At 39.9% G+C, this 17385-nt stretch overlaps 1 protein-coding gene and 1 long non-coding RNA gene across 3 annotated transcripts in view; one reads left to right on the forward strand and one right to left on the reverse strand.

The window, feature by feature from the left end:
- Positions 1-1333: 1333 nt before the first annotated feature.
- LOC137475370 (uncharacterized) lies at positions 1334-7182 on the reverse strand. 2 transcript variants are annotated; one of them, XR_010999845.1, is made up of 3 exons: positions 6045-7182; positions 5082-5483; positions 1334-4105 (listed from the first exon to the last, which is right to left on the reverse strand). It is a non-coding gene; the product is annotated as an uncharacterized lncRNA (long non-coding RNA). The 2 variants fall into 2 exon arrangements; XR_010999844.1 differs by having other exon boundaries at positions 1334-5483.
- Positions 7183-10437: 3255 nt separating this feature from the next.
- The window catches only part of PPP4R3A (protein phosphatase 4 regulatory subunit 3A), a 40235-nt gene continuing 33287 nt past the window's right edge, over positions 10438-17385 (forward strand). The window contains exon 1 of the mRNA XM_068192600.1: positions 10438-11580. Within this exon, the coding sequence (XP_068048701.1) occupies positions 11439-11580 (142 nt within the window). The 5' untranslated portion in view covers positions 10438-11438. The remainder of the gene's footprint in view (positions 11581-17385) is intronic.

Here is a 17385-nt window from a genome sequence, read left to right on the forward strand (position 1 = left end):
AGAAATTTTGAAGAAATTAACTTCTCATGGAATGGGAGCAAAGATAATCCATGGGCAAACAACTGGATGGGAGATAAAAAAAATATATTATTTTCCACAAAGTACAAAGAAAATAGGGTTCCACTGGATCTACAGCTGTCCAGATCCTGCTGTACAAGCTATTCACAAATGACAACATAAAGCTGAATACTGAAGCAGGGAAGTCTGCAAAGATAACAAGTTGTGCATCAAAGTCACAACTAAAGCAGACAGCAAGGAGTTGAAGAAAATTTTAACCAATGCTGAGCAGCCAGACAGTAAAACCTCTCATACAATGTATGCTTATCAGATTCAAACACAGGCACTTTAAAGCAAAATACAAAACAGAGAGCTCTTGGCTGTAGCTACTCATGAAAGGGATTTGGGCGTTATTTGAATAGGCAACACCATGCCCTGTGGCAAGAAAAGACAAACTGAACATTGCAATAATTTCCTTATGAAAAGAACAGAGAACAAACCAGGAAAACATTATGATGCTGTTGTACCAACCTTGACTCTCAAATACATGCACTTCTGATTACTGATCTCCAAGACCAATGTAGTAGTACTAGATAAGATACAGATAAGTCAAGAAGTATGGATCAGAAATAATGAATAGGTTCTATTCAAGGGAAACCAAATAGCACATTTCTTCATGGAAAAAATATGATTAAAGGTGGAGGGTACATAAAATCAGTCCTACAACTATGGTGATGCATTGTTTCTCAGAAGCACAAAAGCTGTCTAGTAATTTGAAACAAACAAAAGGAAACATTTTCTTTTAAACATCAGAGTTGTACAGAATGCTGAAACAGACGGACCTTTGATCTGACCGGTGTGGCAGGTCTTACCGTCTTGTGACTGACACTTTCTCTGACTGTATTCAGTGTTGTGTTGAGGCAACATCAGTTGAGCAATATGAGAAGCTCAGTATAAAAATAACATCCTTTTCAAAGTATTCTTTCCATTTGTATCCACCACCCCTCTCTACTGTGACAGGCATTGCCAATAGCTAAAAATATGCAAGCACATAAATAACATCAGCGCCTATCATGTGGCTGTGATCTGCTTGTACCATACTTGTCCACGTCATTTCTGTTACCACTTTTACCAATTCATAATTGGCAACTGCTCCTCCCAAGTACTCTGGTAAAAGTATGGCCTTGCCACATACACTGAAAACTAACAAAATCAAGCTTTTACTACATTAAATGTAGAACTATGAACTCTTCAAAGACAGAGGAATCAATGAAATGGTCTTGTGATCATTACTGTAAAGCATTACAGAAGGAGAAAGCCAGTTTTGAAATGAGTGGTTCCAAGATAAATTCAAACAAGTCCTTTTATACCTTTGCACTAGATTAATAGGCCGGAGGAGCAAATTTTGAAATGCAGATGTATCTGTCAGTGCAAACATGGTACTTATTGTATTCTTTTAAATGGCTATCTTTGCTTTGGAAGTTACTAATTTATTTTCACAACACAACTATCTGTAGGGTAAATCTATAACAACTGTGATTATCCCAGAAACCTTGTGTATTTGGGATATGGTAGCATATATTATAACACAGAAGAGTGGCAGCATATGTAGGAAATCATTTCATTGCATTCCTCCAGTTCCACTGACTGCTGAACTGTGACTACAGAAAGATACAGAAAATGAAAATGGTTTTCCTTTCCTCAAAGAAATGCTGCTAAGAAAGCTAAGACACCATTAGGTGGTGCCTAGGTATTGATGTAGAAAGAGAAGCACTTTCTTGCACATTCATTTTTGCAGAAGAACCGTGAGCCTGTCAATTCTTACGTGCACATTTATCTGAGGAAATTGTCAACAACAGCCTACAAGTTTCTTCAACGAGAATGCACTGTGCAGAAATAAATCAACAGCAAAATCAGACACTAGACTGAAAAAGTGCATAAAATTAGTCTATTTTTAATATATGCTAAAATATGCCTTTTGCTATTTAGGATGAATAAATTAAACTACTATTTTCCATGTAACCCTATGACCTCCTAGGGGGTTATTTTCAGTACAGTGTTTTGGAGGGGAAAAAATCCCTCAGGATCTCTAAGTTCTTCTGCTATGAAAGACCTGAATTGAGATAGCTGGAGGCAAGAAACAGCATAGTTCCCAATTCTGATACCATTCAGTGTACTACTATTAGAAAAGCGCCATTTAATTGCCATTCCAAAAACATCTCCTCTTTAAATGGCTGAAGTCTTGTTTTGCTAACAAGTTTTTGTTTTATTTTGTGCAATGTGTGGATTTGAGTTTAAACTTCTATAAAATTGTGTAATTTGTCCTGTGCTTAAAATGCAATTGATTAACAAAACTTGTATCCCCTATTAAATTCATATTTCTGATTTTCCCTCATACTGTTACTTTTCCCATGTCCATGCCTTCTTCACAGTTTGTGGCTACAGTGGATTCTCTATACAGTTATTTTGCAATATTATCAGGGATCTTCCTTCCCCCTTGCCACTCCTTATGCCTACAAAGAAGCTATACTGAACTAAATGACAAGCTTGTGTGCTGGAATCACCAAAAAGCCACTTCCTGGGAAAACTGAGAACAATATTTACAATGTGAAGAAGAAAAGCACCACACATGGGATAAACCAGAGGCTGATAAATGCCAATTGATAGGAGAAGGCTTTCAAGGCAAGTATAAATCAGGAAAGAGAAGGATAGGACAAAACCTCTGAAAATTTGACTTGAGGGGGAACCAAGTTGTGTCAGACCTTGCAAGCACAGAGATTAGTCCTATGGCAGGGAACATGGTACATCAGAGATTTCAAACAAGTGATAGCTATGAGCAGGATGGCAGGTGAGAACACAACCTAAGCACAAATCATTTAGGTGTGCTGAAAGGAATTGGGAGGAACATGGTAGAGATATAAAGAGGGCAGCTGTATGAGTAAAGGACAGAGATGAACTTGATTGGATCCATGGTTTCCCCGGTGAGAAGGTCAGGAAAGGGATTTAGGGCTGGTCCATGTCATGTATAAAAGGTAACAGGAAAGTATAAATCATAATCCCAATGATTTGGGATTATGAGAAGTGAGAAGCGCAGAGGAAAGCAGGAAGGGATCAAGGTTTCAGCTTTACTGACTGGAATTAGTCTTGTTTTCCTTTATCTCTAGTTGCCCCAGAATACTCTCATGGCTGCAAAGCACTGTAAGATCTTTAGGTGATCAGGGGACTCAAGAAACACCAGCTGGCAATTCTGTTGTCCCCATAAAAGTACATTAAATTGAATGGCTATATTATACCACATATCTGAAATTGTAGTGAATGCCTTGACATCAGGGACCCTCAAACACCTATCTACCAGAGAATAGATGTTTACAAGATTTTTTATGCAGAAGATTTCAGAAAATGTAAAGAATTCTCACCATACTCTTTTAGTCAGTATTAAACACAAATAAACACATAGAACTGTGATATATTCTTACAGATTATATGTTCTCTCATTATTATTTTCTCAGGTTCTGTCACTAATGAAAGCCATAAACATCACAAATAATTCCTGAATGTTAATTAATTTAGGCAATTGTTAGTGAATATTTAATATCTATAATTCTAATAATATAATAACTAATTTCTATAGCTGCCAAGCTGCAGTGATGGTTAATGAAATGGTATACATTTACACTGTCTTTGGTAGTAATGTCCAAGTGCGGTCCTAGTTGTATTTATTTCGGACTATTCATTCTCCCTGTGGATTTAGCCCTACTGTCCTGCACTAGCCAGTGCACAGCAGAGCTGTGTCACTGCCATCACCCCACACTTCAACACCCTGGGGTGTGAAAGCTGCCAGACCCTCTTTGCACCTCACTGCTCCAGACCCTCCTGGCATACACGCCATTCCCAGCCTTCTTCCTCCCGCATATCCACTGATAATCCCCACATGCCTCTAATGCCTTTGCCCATTAGTCACAGAAGTGTCTGACTTGAGAGCTCTGCTTCGAGGCCACCCATGCCCTGCAAGAGACACTTGTAGTAGATTAGTACATTGGACTACCTAGTTTGATTTCAGCATCAATGTTTCCTTGCAGCAGAGCCTTCCATCACTTTTTTCAATGAGCTATGAGAAAAGAGCAATTATTCTTGTTTTGACCATCCCACTACTTGCTGCTCCTCAGTTCTCATATTGAAGGGGACATCAAACAACTGACCCTTGCTAACTTTCTTCATGCTTTTCAAGATCTTACAGATGTTTGCTAAATCCTGTCTCGAGTGTGAGCCCAAATCCTATCTCTGGTGTCAACCAGAAGAGAGGTAACATATATGGGAAAAGAGGAGGCCAGGCTGAGAATGTGGAATCAGAGGAATTTCTATGTTGCTACTGAGGCAAACCCATTCCATAACAATTTAGGTTGTTTTTCTAGGTAACAATAATAGCAAAACCTCCAGTTTTGCATTTGGCCTACTTAGCTTTGCTTTTAGTTAGAGAAGGGGTGCAAAGTGAGGACAGTGCACATTTCCCTCCCTAAATGCTTGGCCTCTGTTATTGCAGAGCTCATCCACAGAGCCTGGTGTCAGGTTCTCACCTCTGCTTTGTTGGCTTCATATGCAAAATGGAAGACACTAGAACCAGCTAAGATAATTAGTAAAGTAATCTCTTGAGTAATTGGATGTGCTCCCAATCTATTTATATTACTTAGTTGCAATTTGCACCAAAATAATTCCTGTTCCGTGTAAGCCTTGAATTATTTGCATCTCTAAGACTATCATTGTCACAAACACTAAAGTGACTCATAAAATTTTATTTTAAAATTGGAAAACCAAACATATTTGAATTGCTGTCAGTACAATGGCTGATTCTAAATTACTTTCTTAAAAAAACTTACCTGCCTCCTGTTTTTTTTCAGGTTTCTGACATATTTTTACATTTACTACACTTTATTACATACAGACATATTGTCACTTTCACTAGCTTTTGTCCAGGAACCTGATTCTAAATTTACACAAGTCTAGTCCAGTTATCCCAGATGACTGCTCCAATTGAAGTACCAAGCTGCTGGGACTCTGTGTGTGTATAAGGATGAGTGTCCACCTACCTGTGTCCATGTGTTGCTGTCTTGTTCTGGCTCTGACAATGTCCCTTCTCCATCCCTTTTGGCCTTTCTCCCTTTTTACTCTCAATCCACCTATGTAGTTCTTATTTACACAAACTGGAAACACCTTCAACAGTTCCTTCACTCACCTAAGCATGTGCCTAAGGTAATGAGGAATTTATTTGAATGAGAGTATTGCAGCAGATAGTAATTTTGTATGTGATTAGGTAGAGATATAATAGAAAAACTGAGGTAATTTTTACCCTTATGGGTTTCTGATGGACTTTCAAAACTTCCTGGAAACAAAGTTATGATGTGGATCTCATACTTCTTGCCTCTCTGTCCATCACTTTCTCAAAAGACCAACAAATGTATGGGGCTAAGGGAAGCCTGTTGTAGTCTGAGCTATGGATGAAGCACTGGAAACCTTATTAAAAAAAAATACATGGGAGCAAATGTTAGGAATAGGAAGTCTGCCACAGAAAAGGGAAAAAATAATTTGATAACTCTTACTAAAACTTTACAAGCACAGTCAACAGGCAAAATAATACACGTAAAAACATAAATATGTACTGCATAGGGACAGCCAGCACAATTCAGATGTCTTGGAGTTCCCCTCACAGAAGGAGGGGAATTTTCACTGCTGGATGAATAAATGATGCAGGCATGTTCTCTGCATCAGCAGTGCTTTGAAATTCTTCAGTCTGCTGATAATGAGGCCTACATATTTAGATAAAGAGTAGCATTTCTAGACAGGCATACAGGAATTCAAAACAAATACAGACTTTGCATGACTGTGCAATTGCAGAGGACTCTTAAAAGGAAGCTCTGCTTGGAAGACAATTTTCAGTACTGTGAAAATGAAGATGACAATAGGGGGTTGAAAGAAAAGAGATTACATTTCTGTTGAGGGGATTCATATGCACATTATATAGGAGGAAGAGTCCCAGAATCTTTACTGCTGACCTTCACAGGCTCATGTTTGTGGTTCAGGTACAAGAACAGAGCTACTGCATCTCAGGATCTGTGGCAGGATGTGAAAGCTGAGTGGCAGCATCTGAGACATGATTCAGAGGGTGTGGCTACAAAAAAGTGCATGCTGCAAGAATCTGAGATTTTGGAGTGTGACAAATGGATCTGCAAAAAAAAAAAAAAAAAGCTCTTCAGAGCAGTCCTTTCAGATCTATTTGAATTTCTTAAAATTTGTTAACCATGAGGACACCAGAGTTATAGAATGTGGCATTAAAGCTACTTTTATTCCTGATGTTACATTCTTCCACAGTGTGCTAGTTTACAATCCATTCAAAAGGCATATTATAGGATCTTACAGACAGAGAGAAGAATCAGAAATTTGTGTTGGGTTGCTTGTTTACTATGCAGCCTTGCTTCTTTCAGAGCTGCCTTACTATTTATTCCCATAGATGTGACCCTGTGTTTGCCTCTATCTGAAGGGTCCTGTTAGGAGGTGTAGGTCAGAGCACAACCAGGCCACAACCTGACTGCCTGAGCTGCTCATCCATCAGGTCTTGAACAAACACTGTTTACAGCTCAAAAATTTAAGTGAAAGTGTCATTGCTTGCCTTAAATTACTGGGAAGCACTGATGAGCTCACAGACATTTGTAAAGCTGGAATAAGCCAGAAGCAGCTGCCAGTAACCTTCCCAGCCGTCCCAGGCTAAGATATTCTTTCTATATCAGCACCTTCAGGAAGTGAACCTGTTTGTTTCTGACCATTATAGCCTTATCCATTTCTTGCCATTCTTCCAGGCTCTCTGAGTCATACACAGCTTTTATGGACAGAGATTTTACATTGACTTTCTAAACATTAAAAGAAATCCTAAATACCATCAGTCCTACTCTTGATTTCTCACAATCATCTAGGATCATCTCCACAGATCAATAATTCCTTTTGAGCTATACCAGTCACCTCAAATCTGACCCATGCAATGTGAGCTTTCTTCACAGAATACAATTTCAACTTTCCAGAAAAATACCTGAGAACTATCCATGTATATTACATCTGCACCATTACCCTTATGAGCAACATTGTAATTTAACAATAAATTAAACATTTTTCTTCCTAAAGCCTCATCAGCTCCTACTGCTATAATATATATACTATTATATATATAGTATATATACTATATAGTAATATACTATACTATAATATATAATATATACTGCTTGTAATTCTTTGTTGCATTCTGTGTGAGCATTTATTGTCTGTGACTGATGTCAGATAAATCAGTCTACTATTATCTGGGTTCTCACTTGTCCAATTTGAATACTAATAGTCAGTCTTCATGTCTTCCAGAATTTCTGCAATAATTTAAGCTTTATTAAAAGTTAATAATATTTCACACTTCCTGAGATCACACACACAAACCTCTCAAATTCAAGTTTTTTAGGACTTGTATACTTGAATATGTTTCTCTCTAAGAAAAGTTGTTTAATATCCTTCTAAATAATGACCAGGAAAGCACTTAGTCATCATTATATGATACAAATATATTGCACATTCTTTCAAGTATAAAACAAATTTATTTATTAAAAAATTCCATTTTTTTGTATCAATATCAACATTTTTTAAAATCTTGATATAATAGGCCTATAATAGTGTTAAGATTTAGGAAACATGAGCTGTTCCTAAAACTACCAACCATGCAAATTTCTTGACATCCTTATCCATTTTTTCTGTGCTTCATAACTTGTAATGATTACTAGGTTTGCTTTTTGACTACTGTATGTATTTATTTTAAACTGCTGTGTTTGCTTCCCCACTAAACTAGAAACATTTTTTCTGAATCTCCCCTCTTCTTGATCACAATATTCTGACTCCTTTACAGATATCTTCTTTATAGCCTCCCCCTATTATGATAATTTTTCCATTTAATTTTCCTTTGCACTCAGTCATTCATTTTCCACAGGTTTTTGGGGCACAAGTCAGAATACATGCCTTGGGAACAAGAAGACATAGAGAGTGTCCGTGTGTGTGTAGTATGGATTGTAACCTTGTTTGTACATACTGAGTATAGCCAGATCTATATACTCAGGCAAGCACAGACTTCCATTCTTGCAATAATCTTCACCGTAATAAAGTCTGAAGTTGTTCATTTCCCTAACATTTTTTTGTTGTTGTTGTTCAGAAAATAGTTAGCTAGGAGTTTTAGGAGCTCTAATAATGCCCTAGTACATAGGACCAAATTTATATGTGTGACCTGAAGTTCTTCACAATAACAATGCAAATTTCTTTCCCAAAATTATTACTAGACACTGAAAGAAAAAGTTACCTTGTTGTTTAGTCTTGACTGCTGTGCAAGAAAGTAGCTCTCTATGGTAAACCCAGTTTAGGGTTATTCCTATTGCATTGATCTATGTATAGTTACTTTCCTAGTAATATGAAAGTTTAAAACAGTATTCAACACTCCATCTCATCATTTATTACTCAGTTCCTGATGGGCAAAAGTTTCTGTCAGGGCTAGGTCCTTTATTATTTACAGGATCTAAAGGGGCCTAAACCTTTTAACTCAGTTAATAACAGCCTCTCCTGATGCCTGAAGATATTTCCTTCTGAACACAAACTTTGAAACCAGTAGAAATGGAGAGAAGGAATTGAGGTGTGACCTGACAGCCTTGCTTTATAACTCATTACTCCAAGAAAAATAAACAGAATGTTTCTTTCTTTCCCATCTACTTTCCAGCATGGGAAGTTGCTCTCAATGCCCAACCTTTTTTCTGGAATGACTGGGGTAGAAATGTTTAAAAAAATAAAAACCCCCTTGCCAAATATAATGAGAACTGGGTTAAAACCTGACAAGTAGGCACTATTGTTGGATCAAGCATTGTTCGGTTGTTCAAGATAACACAAGGCCCATTTAAAGAAGCTGAGCCCAAAATTTTCATAAAGCAAACTATGCAAACTGAAATCTGATTAAGTTCTTGTTTTCAATTCACAAAAAAAAAAAAAAAAAAAAAAAAAAAAAAACAAACAAACAAAAAAACCAACCTGCAATGAGCAGTGTGGTCTTTACTTAATCTGATGGCCACAAGAGGGTAGAATTTGTAAATGGTACGTGAATATAACGGTCCTACAGAGTTTTCTCTAAGTGACTAAATGACATCAATCTTTTCTGAAGTCACAAATATCCATCTCCAGGCTGGCCCAAGGGAAATTTTGGCATAGCACATGCCCAGAAACAACTCCACGAGAGCTGCCCAGGAACAGCCCCTCAAGACCTGCCCAGGCCACCAAGTGAAGGCAGCGGGCATTTTCCTGTGCACATGGTGTGTGGAGGCTCCCCTTCAGCCAGGCCCACGATCCACAGCTCCCAGACATCTGGATCTCTTCAAACCTGTCGCTGCTTTAGCCAAGAACACCGTGCTGAGAACAACAAGCACAACATGCTTTCAGTGGTGTCCTAGGCACCCAAACAACACTCTTGAAGGCTCTTGTATTCTTAACTAGCCCTTGGGCATCAGAGCAAAGGCCAAATGGCTTAGTCTGGGCACGTCAGGAATCACAGAATATTCTGATTTGGAAGGGACCCATCAGGATCATCGAATCCGACTCCTGGCCCTGCACAGGACACCCCAAGAGTCACAGCATGTGCCTGAGAGCACTGTGCAAACACCTCCTGAGCTCTGGCAGGCGGCGGCTGCTGCGACCCTGGGAACTTCTTCAGGGAGCTGCCTATCAATCCCGCAACCACTGTCTTTGCACAGGGCAAACAAAACAGAAGATGGACAAAGAAAAACAGCGCTTGACTAGAGGATTCCTTGTGATATATAATTAATCCTGGTGAAAGCTGCAAATGTGTGGTTTTGGCTCAAACCACCCTCACTCAATACAACTCACTTTGATAAACGAGTATCGGGACTTGTTCAAAGGCATAAAATAACAGAGTACACATTGCAGTGAGCTCCCACGTACAATGAATATCTAGAATGCACTGTGAAATGGACTCTTCTGCAGTGGTGCTGCTGGGGTCCCAAATGCACCAGCGTTTTCACATATTTTAGGGAAATCTGTCAAACATATGCTCAGATATTGGCAGCAGCGGCCAAGCCTCGACAGCCTCTGATACTGGAATTCTTTGATCCCATCTATGACTGCGGAGATCCAACACATATTCAACCAAAAGCCGTTTAACTTTGGGATCACTCGGCAAGGTGTGACGGGAGGAGAAAAAACAAGACAAAAAAAGGAAAAGAAAAGCCCAAAGCCGGGGCCCGCCGGCGCCAGCCCCGGGCCCGCGGTGACGGCGCGGCCACGGCCGCTCGCGCGTGCCCCGCGCGGGGCCGCTGGCCCTTTAAATGCCGGCGGGCGGCCCGTGCCGCCGCTGGCTGGGAGACCCCGCGCCTCCAGTGAGAGGTGAAACCAAGATGGCGGCCGCGCAGTGACTGAGGCGGAGCCGGGGCCGGAGGGAGCCGGGCCGCACCAGCCGCTGCCGATCGCCCCCTCCCTCCGCAGGGCACAGCGTTTCTCTGCCGGCCGGGCCGCCGAACGCCTGGAAGCACAGCCACGTCGCAAGGCGCGCTGGGGAGTCGGGACTGAGCCGCCGCAGCACCGGGAGGAGGAGGAGGAGGAGGAAGAAGAACATGGCGGCGGAGTCAGGCTGGGAGTGAAGCCGCCGCCTGCCACCGGAACCCATGGGGAAGACGGGGCGCTGAGCTCGGCTGGCCGTTCACCCTGTCCCTGGACGGGCAGTGTCCGCAGGCCCCGGGCAGCCCGGGCGGGAAGGAGGGCAGCTCCTTGGGACCCCGCGCTGACGGACGGCGAGCGAGGGGCTTCGGGCCTGGGCAGCTGCTGCACAATAGAGCCGGGCTACAGGCCGGGGCGAGCGGCCCCTCTCCCGCCTGCCTCCCTTCCTCTGATTCCCTCCGGCCTCACCAGCTTCCCCCCTGTTTTCTTCGGCAGGGCTCCGGCTTCCAGGAACGCCTGCTCCTGTCACGCTGGGCCGGCTGCAGTCCGCCGCCGCTTCCACTACCGTGGATCCCCTTCTTCGCCGCCTCTCCTGCCTGCCCTTCGCCCTGTAAAGAGCCTCTCTCCTCTCTGCGGCTCTCCCTGCCTAGGCTTACTCGCCTTTTGTGCAGCGTCTGACTGTACCTGAAGGAGCAGCTCCCCTTTTTACATCTTCACTTCTTGTTCCTCCCTCTTCCCCAGTTCTCTGTTTCCCTCGATAATGAGGATCCCGTTGGGGCACTGAAGAGGAGTAAGAAGAGCTTGCTTGGCGTGCCCGTGTGGGGCTGCTGCCTTCTTTTCCGCTCCCCTCCCCTGAGGGGGGCCTGGCCCCCGACCAGCCTTCTGCTCCTCCAGCGATTGCCAGCCAGAGTGGTGGCTGCGGTGTGGCAGGCGGCAGGATGACGGACACCCGACGGAGGGTGAAGGTGTACACGCTAAATGAGGACCGCCAGTGGGATGATCGAGGCACAGGGCATGTGTCCTCTTGCTACGTGGAGAGGCTCAAGGGCATGTCCCTGCTAGTCAGGGCAGAAAGTGATGGTAAGTGTGTACGGCTGAAGGTACAGTCTTTCCTCGTCCTGCCCAGGAAAGGAACTGGGTGTAGCTTTGTGTTTGTAGCGTTAATGTTTTGCTGCATAATTCAAATGGTATTCCTAAAAGCAAGTAGGCACTAACCAGTTCATTCGTGCTAGGCCAAGTGAAGGAAACAGAAGATTGCCATCAAGTGCAAGCATAGTAGGCACTTAGTGAATACAGTGTTGCATGCAAAATGCGTTCGAGTCTCGTTGTAAATCTTGCATGGGTTTGGATATCTACTGGTCTGGTTTCAAAACTGATCACTGGATCTTTCTGGAAGCGATCCCCATCCCCTCATGAAAGTTCTTCAAAACTTAGAACTTGGTTTTTAGTATTTATTTTTAGAAGATCGTTGGATGGCTAACACCCTTCTGTTTCCACCTGCCCTTTTCTTTGGTAGCTTTTAGAATTATGTAAGGCATTCTAACAGCTATCAACGGTTTTCAAAGTACAGTTATGGTAATAAAGGCAATACAATAGACAGAACAGCATTTTCGGAGATGCCCTTTCTTTAATGGAATGGGACTACTCAGTCCTTCAGCAATTCTAGGTCTTCCTGCAAATAAATTTAAAATGATGGATTGTCAACTTATTTCACGGTTTCTGGCAGCATATGCTAGGAGTATATGTTAAGTAGTAATATCTAGCCCTGTAGCTACATGTTTGGGCTAGTCCTGACTTTTGGTTAAGTGAGTTCATGACTGTTGTGATCAGAGATTTTAAAACGTGTACTTTACACAGTACGCCTTTTACCACTTTGATTTAAAGTCTGTCAGTGCATGACTTACTTCTTCATTAGATGTATAGCTACTGTATTTAGTGACTTGTAGATCTAGTTGTAGCTTTTGACTGTCAACAGACCTTATAATTTTATCTATTAAGCTTTTTTATTGTAGGAAGTAGGATGAGAAGCAACTTGAGAATCATTAATCCTTACTTTTTGGGAAAGTTCTGATAAACTGTACAACATGTAATCCCTACAGCGAAGATCAAAAACTGATATGGAAGAATCAGTCATCTAAGCAGGATTTTGGTAATTGAGTTTCTGATAAGCTCTCAGAGAGATCTTGTAGATTTTTGATTATACTTTAAAAGGTTAAAATGACACCTGATTTTTATTTATTTTACAGCAAGGAAGATACATTTAAATCTTGAGCAGCTTCATATTGCAAGAGAAAGCATTCAAAATGGAAATAAATTTAGTTTAATTTCAACATGAGGAAGAAATTTAAAAAATTATCACTAATTTTTTTGGCTAATTTTTACAGTATGTTTTGTTTTAGATAGTGTCCTGTTGGGGCATGTTTAAAAACTGTTGTCTCCTATATATTAAAAATTTTCTGTTTTTTAAAAAATTCTTTTTAGAAAAGAAATCAAAAGACATGCAGTTCCTAACCTGCTTGTGGAGAAATAGCTCATTCAAACTAAAATAATTTTATTAACTCTCAGTGGGATATGTGTGCTTCAGACTCATTAGAACCTGAGTTGGACTGTTGGTGCCAGCTCACTTGTAAATAAATGAACGTCTGTAAGAGGGAAGGTACAAACTGGTATTAAAAACTAAAGTTAAGTCATTGCTTTATCTTGCATAGCTAAGATACTCTAATGAAAGCAGGAAATGTCCCAAACTTACTAATTGCACCAAATACACAGATGTTTATTTGTTAGGATATGCACTTTAGACCTCTCTCTACTGCATACTTTCTACTTCAAAGTACTGAATAATACAGTTAAAACTCTTAATATAGTAGGTAGTATCAGTCCTGGGTAAATGTGCACTCTATTAATAGGCTAGTTTTTCTAACTTGCTTGTGTAGACACCTCATAAAATTTGATTTATATTTTGTTTACTCCCACTGTCTGTTGTTTGTGGGCTAATTTTGAAGGCAGATAGTCATTTCTACATGTGAGCAAATTATTTGGAAAAAGGTAATGCCATACCTGTGTTTTATATACTGTGCAATTTGTATTTCCTTGCATGCTTTTTTAACTAAATGAAATAGTTGACTGTGATGTTTAATTTTTTCCCAGTTAACAAAGACATACAAGTACATGAACTGAGTAGTAGAACTGACCTATATACCATTTGTCTCCATGTTTCCATTGCATTCTTGTATTGTCTTTGTCAGCTCCTCCTCTTTCCACAATGAAACTTCTTCCTTCCTGCATTTCTAAACCAGCTTTTCCTAGCCTTTGAGCTGAGATTCATCCTGTGCACACTGGCATATTCTTACTGATTTACTCCAGGAAGCTGACAGAAAACCTCGGGATCTGCCTGAAGGTGAAGGCTCCATTTCCTGAGTAGCGGAGGTCCTGGGGATATGAGCAGTAGTTCCTTATGTTTGTGGGAAATTCCCACTCCTGTTTAAGGGCCAGTTTGGCTATGCACAGATCAACAGCATAATTACCAGTGGTTTCTTTGGCTGACCATGTGGGCTAGCCCATGGTTCAGTCTTTGGATTTTGCAGCTGTGTTTTGGTGCAGTAGGCTGCTTTACAAGTGGTTGAGATTTTATTGCACAGTCAGGCTGTTCAGATAAGGGAAGTACAATCAGTGTGCCACATCCAATGTAAGTTGTCCTTTGGAATTGGAGGAATAAGAACTGAGTAAAAGGAGTTTTTATCTGTAGGAGTGTTTGTTTTTTTTAACTTGTGCTGGTGTTTAACACCATCATAAAAGAAAATCATTTAGAGTAGATGAGTAGTTGTTGCTAGCTGCATGTCTAATGTTGCCAGGCACTAAACTGTTAAGAGTCATTGCAGACAACCTGGGATAATCAATTTTAGAACAAATACCATAAACTGCTTTCATATCAGGTATATTATGCTTTGAAGCATGAAACTGTAATTTTTTACACTATAATACCTATTCACTTTTTATTTAAAACCCTGAAAAGTTTCTCTGTGTGAGTCCTAGTTGTAATGTATTCTACTTGAATTGCAGCAGAGCAAGAGTGAAATATTTTCTTACAAATTATCACCTACCATGTGAGTCTGTGTGTAATCAGAAGCCTTTGATTTCTTACCCATTTCTGACATGGTATTTTAGGCTACTGTGGCCTTGTGCTTCTGAATGGGGTTTACTGCATGGTTTCAGATCACTTTGTTTTTGTTCTGAGCCCAGATGACTGATGTGACCATTTCTGTTCAAGTAATTTGTGTTAATTTGAAAGCTTAAACCTTTACTTAAAACTTACTCATGCTGTATCTAAACTTTTTGACAAATGAAAGTTAACCCCTCCATTGCAGGCCATATTTGTGAGCTCCATTTTAGGAACTCTCATACTTTTCATTCAGAAGTTGTGGTTTGCTGCTTCTGAAGTCTGTATGTTAACAGCAAGCGCCTATCCTTGCTGTTTCTGGAGTGCAGGTATCAGTAAACCTGTACAACTAGCAGGCTTAGACAAAACTTGGCTTAAGTTTTTTTACCTTGTTCAAACTCAAGGGACTGATTTTATTGGCTTGTTTTTAGGTAAGCAACACGGTATTAATCTTAGATCAAAATGAAAAAAAGCATGGGGGAAGATGACTTGGGGGGGGGTTTGTTTCTTTTCTCCTGGTTCTCCCCTTTCCTTAATATTTGGGTTTGGCCCTCCAGAAGTGTCTTAGACTCAGGAATATTCTCTTGCAATTGTAGAGCACTTCCTTGGACCTCAGTTTCTTGAGTTTCTGAGGATTAGTTTCTGTGATTGGGTTGCAGCAGAACTAATTGCAGAACTTAAACCTCTGTGTGCATCTTGCAAGAAACAGCTCTTGAATTGAAACTTTCATTTAAATGTAAACATGTTTATACTGGTGAGAGGTAATGAGCAGCACTTTTTCTTTTCTGCTTTTGAGGAACACTCCATGTAACAGTTTGGTAGGAGCGCAGCAGTGTGCCAGATAACTGGTCTCTTCCATATGCATATTTGTAAACAAAGCTGCAAATTTGCTGTTCAAGACTGTTGAACTGGGATATTTGATGTCTCCAAATATAATTGAAAATAGCATCGAATATCTGTATGTAATCTCTTTTGAGCAAGTCTTTCCCTATACCCACATTCCTTCTGCACCACAGAATGGTGTTTTCTACTAACAAAACCCCCATTTGTGCTGGTCTGCATTACAGTGACAGGTAATAGAATTCTGCAAGTCAATTTTCTTTTTTATAGGTGGTTTCAGATATTATTTTTTGTCTCCAGTGTTTTGCAATTACCTTTGCAAATTCATTCAAGGCTGTAATTTGAAAATTAACTACATCTGCATAATTTTGCTAAAAACATAGCTTGCATTAAGGGGAGTTTTCAGCTCTTACCTAACTTTGAATAGTGTCATTGGGTCAATGAAGATGAAGTTTTGTTGGTGTATTTTTATGAAGTAGACTAGATAATCTTAAGATTTTCTAGGATAGTACCAATGAAAAAAATACCTTATGAAAGTAATGCTTATGACAAAAGCATCTCAAACAAGTGATAATGACTTTGAATGGAAGCTTATTTGTGGTGTGTTTTATTTCTGTAACCTTTTTTCTAAAAAATATATCTGTGTTTCAGATGTCAGTTACTGCTGCCTGGTTTCCACATGCAAGTAACAAAGACTTAACATTGCCTCATACCAGGATGGGGCCTGATCCTGTAAAATTTAGTATATAAAATAAACTCACTGAACTAACTAGTAGATTAGTCACTGATCTTTGACTTGTTGAATCATTTTTGGGGAACTTACTGCACAGATGGAGCATCATATTCTCCAGAAGGATAGATTTGGAGCAGTTACTCGTTATAGAGCACAATTTACCTTTCAGTATGTTTCTATCTCCAGATCAGTATTTTTCTTGTTATTGTTCAAAATGGTGAGGAGTAAGTTGAATCATGTGGTAGTGAGAAACAATTCAAGCCTTAAAAATCTTGATTTGTCTTTCCTGCAAGCATCAGGTTTTGTAGAGAAGAAGAAATGCTCTTTTTTGATAAGTCTAATAAAGAAGTCATTCTCTGTTGTCTGCTTCTAGCATGGAAGATTGTCTGCATACAATTGTTTTCAATTTTTTAAAATAATATTTTGTCAAACATGACATTTAAGTTATGTATGATATTCTTCTAATGTTGAGATTTACATGTCTGTGGTCTGTGTTCAGCCATTAAAATATGATGTTGAAATTATCAACTACTTTTGATTCCTAGAAGATTCTAGTTCATACTTGCTGATATTAAATATTTCTAGACAGTAAAGACTTTCTAGAAGTTTGTCTGCCAATTTAATAACACAGTATTCTAAATGTTCATGTAGTAGAAGCTGGGACTTGAAAAGCACAGTTGATTTTGCATATCTGATGATTGTAAAAAGGAAATGCTCGGTTTAGATGTTCTTTAGGCATAGTCTAAATTCAAAGCTTGAGTCCATGGCCAAAGTATGAGCAATGTATTGGATTAATCTGTAAACCTCATCTTAGAAGTTTTCCTTCTCTGTCCTGCTCTGTGGTTTGTGATTATTTTTTTCTTTAGTTATGCACTTACTCTTAAGCAAGTAAGCTGCTTTGGTAACAGAGCTGATGTGTTTCAGAAAACTGAAAAAACTCAAAAAACCCTGAATAGTATATTTGGGCTTGAGGCAAGAGAGCTTTTTCTGTGTCTTGTTTTCCCTTGAGGGGTATTTATTTCAGTTTTGTTGTTGAATTGTATTGAGTTTGTAAACAGCTTTTACTCCAAGAGCAGTTGAGACAGGGTGATAGCTTCTCAAGCCAACTTCATTAGTGAAAGCTGCCTCCTGTGGAGTAACAGACTTAGAAATTAGG

This window comes from Anomalospiza imberbis, chromosome 6, assembly GCF_031753505.1.
Source record: "Anomalospiza imberbis isolate Cuckoo-Finch-1a 21T00152 chromosome 6, ASM3175350v1, whole genome shotgun sequence".
In the NCBI taxonomy this organism is placed as follows: domain Eukaryota; kingdom Metazoa; phylum Chordata; class Aves; order Passeriformes; family Viduidae; genus Anomalospiza; species Anomalospiza imberbis.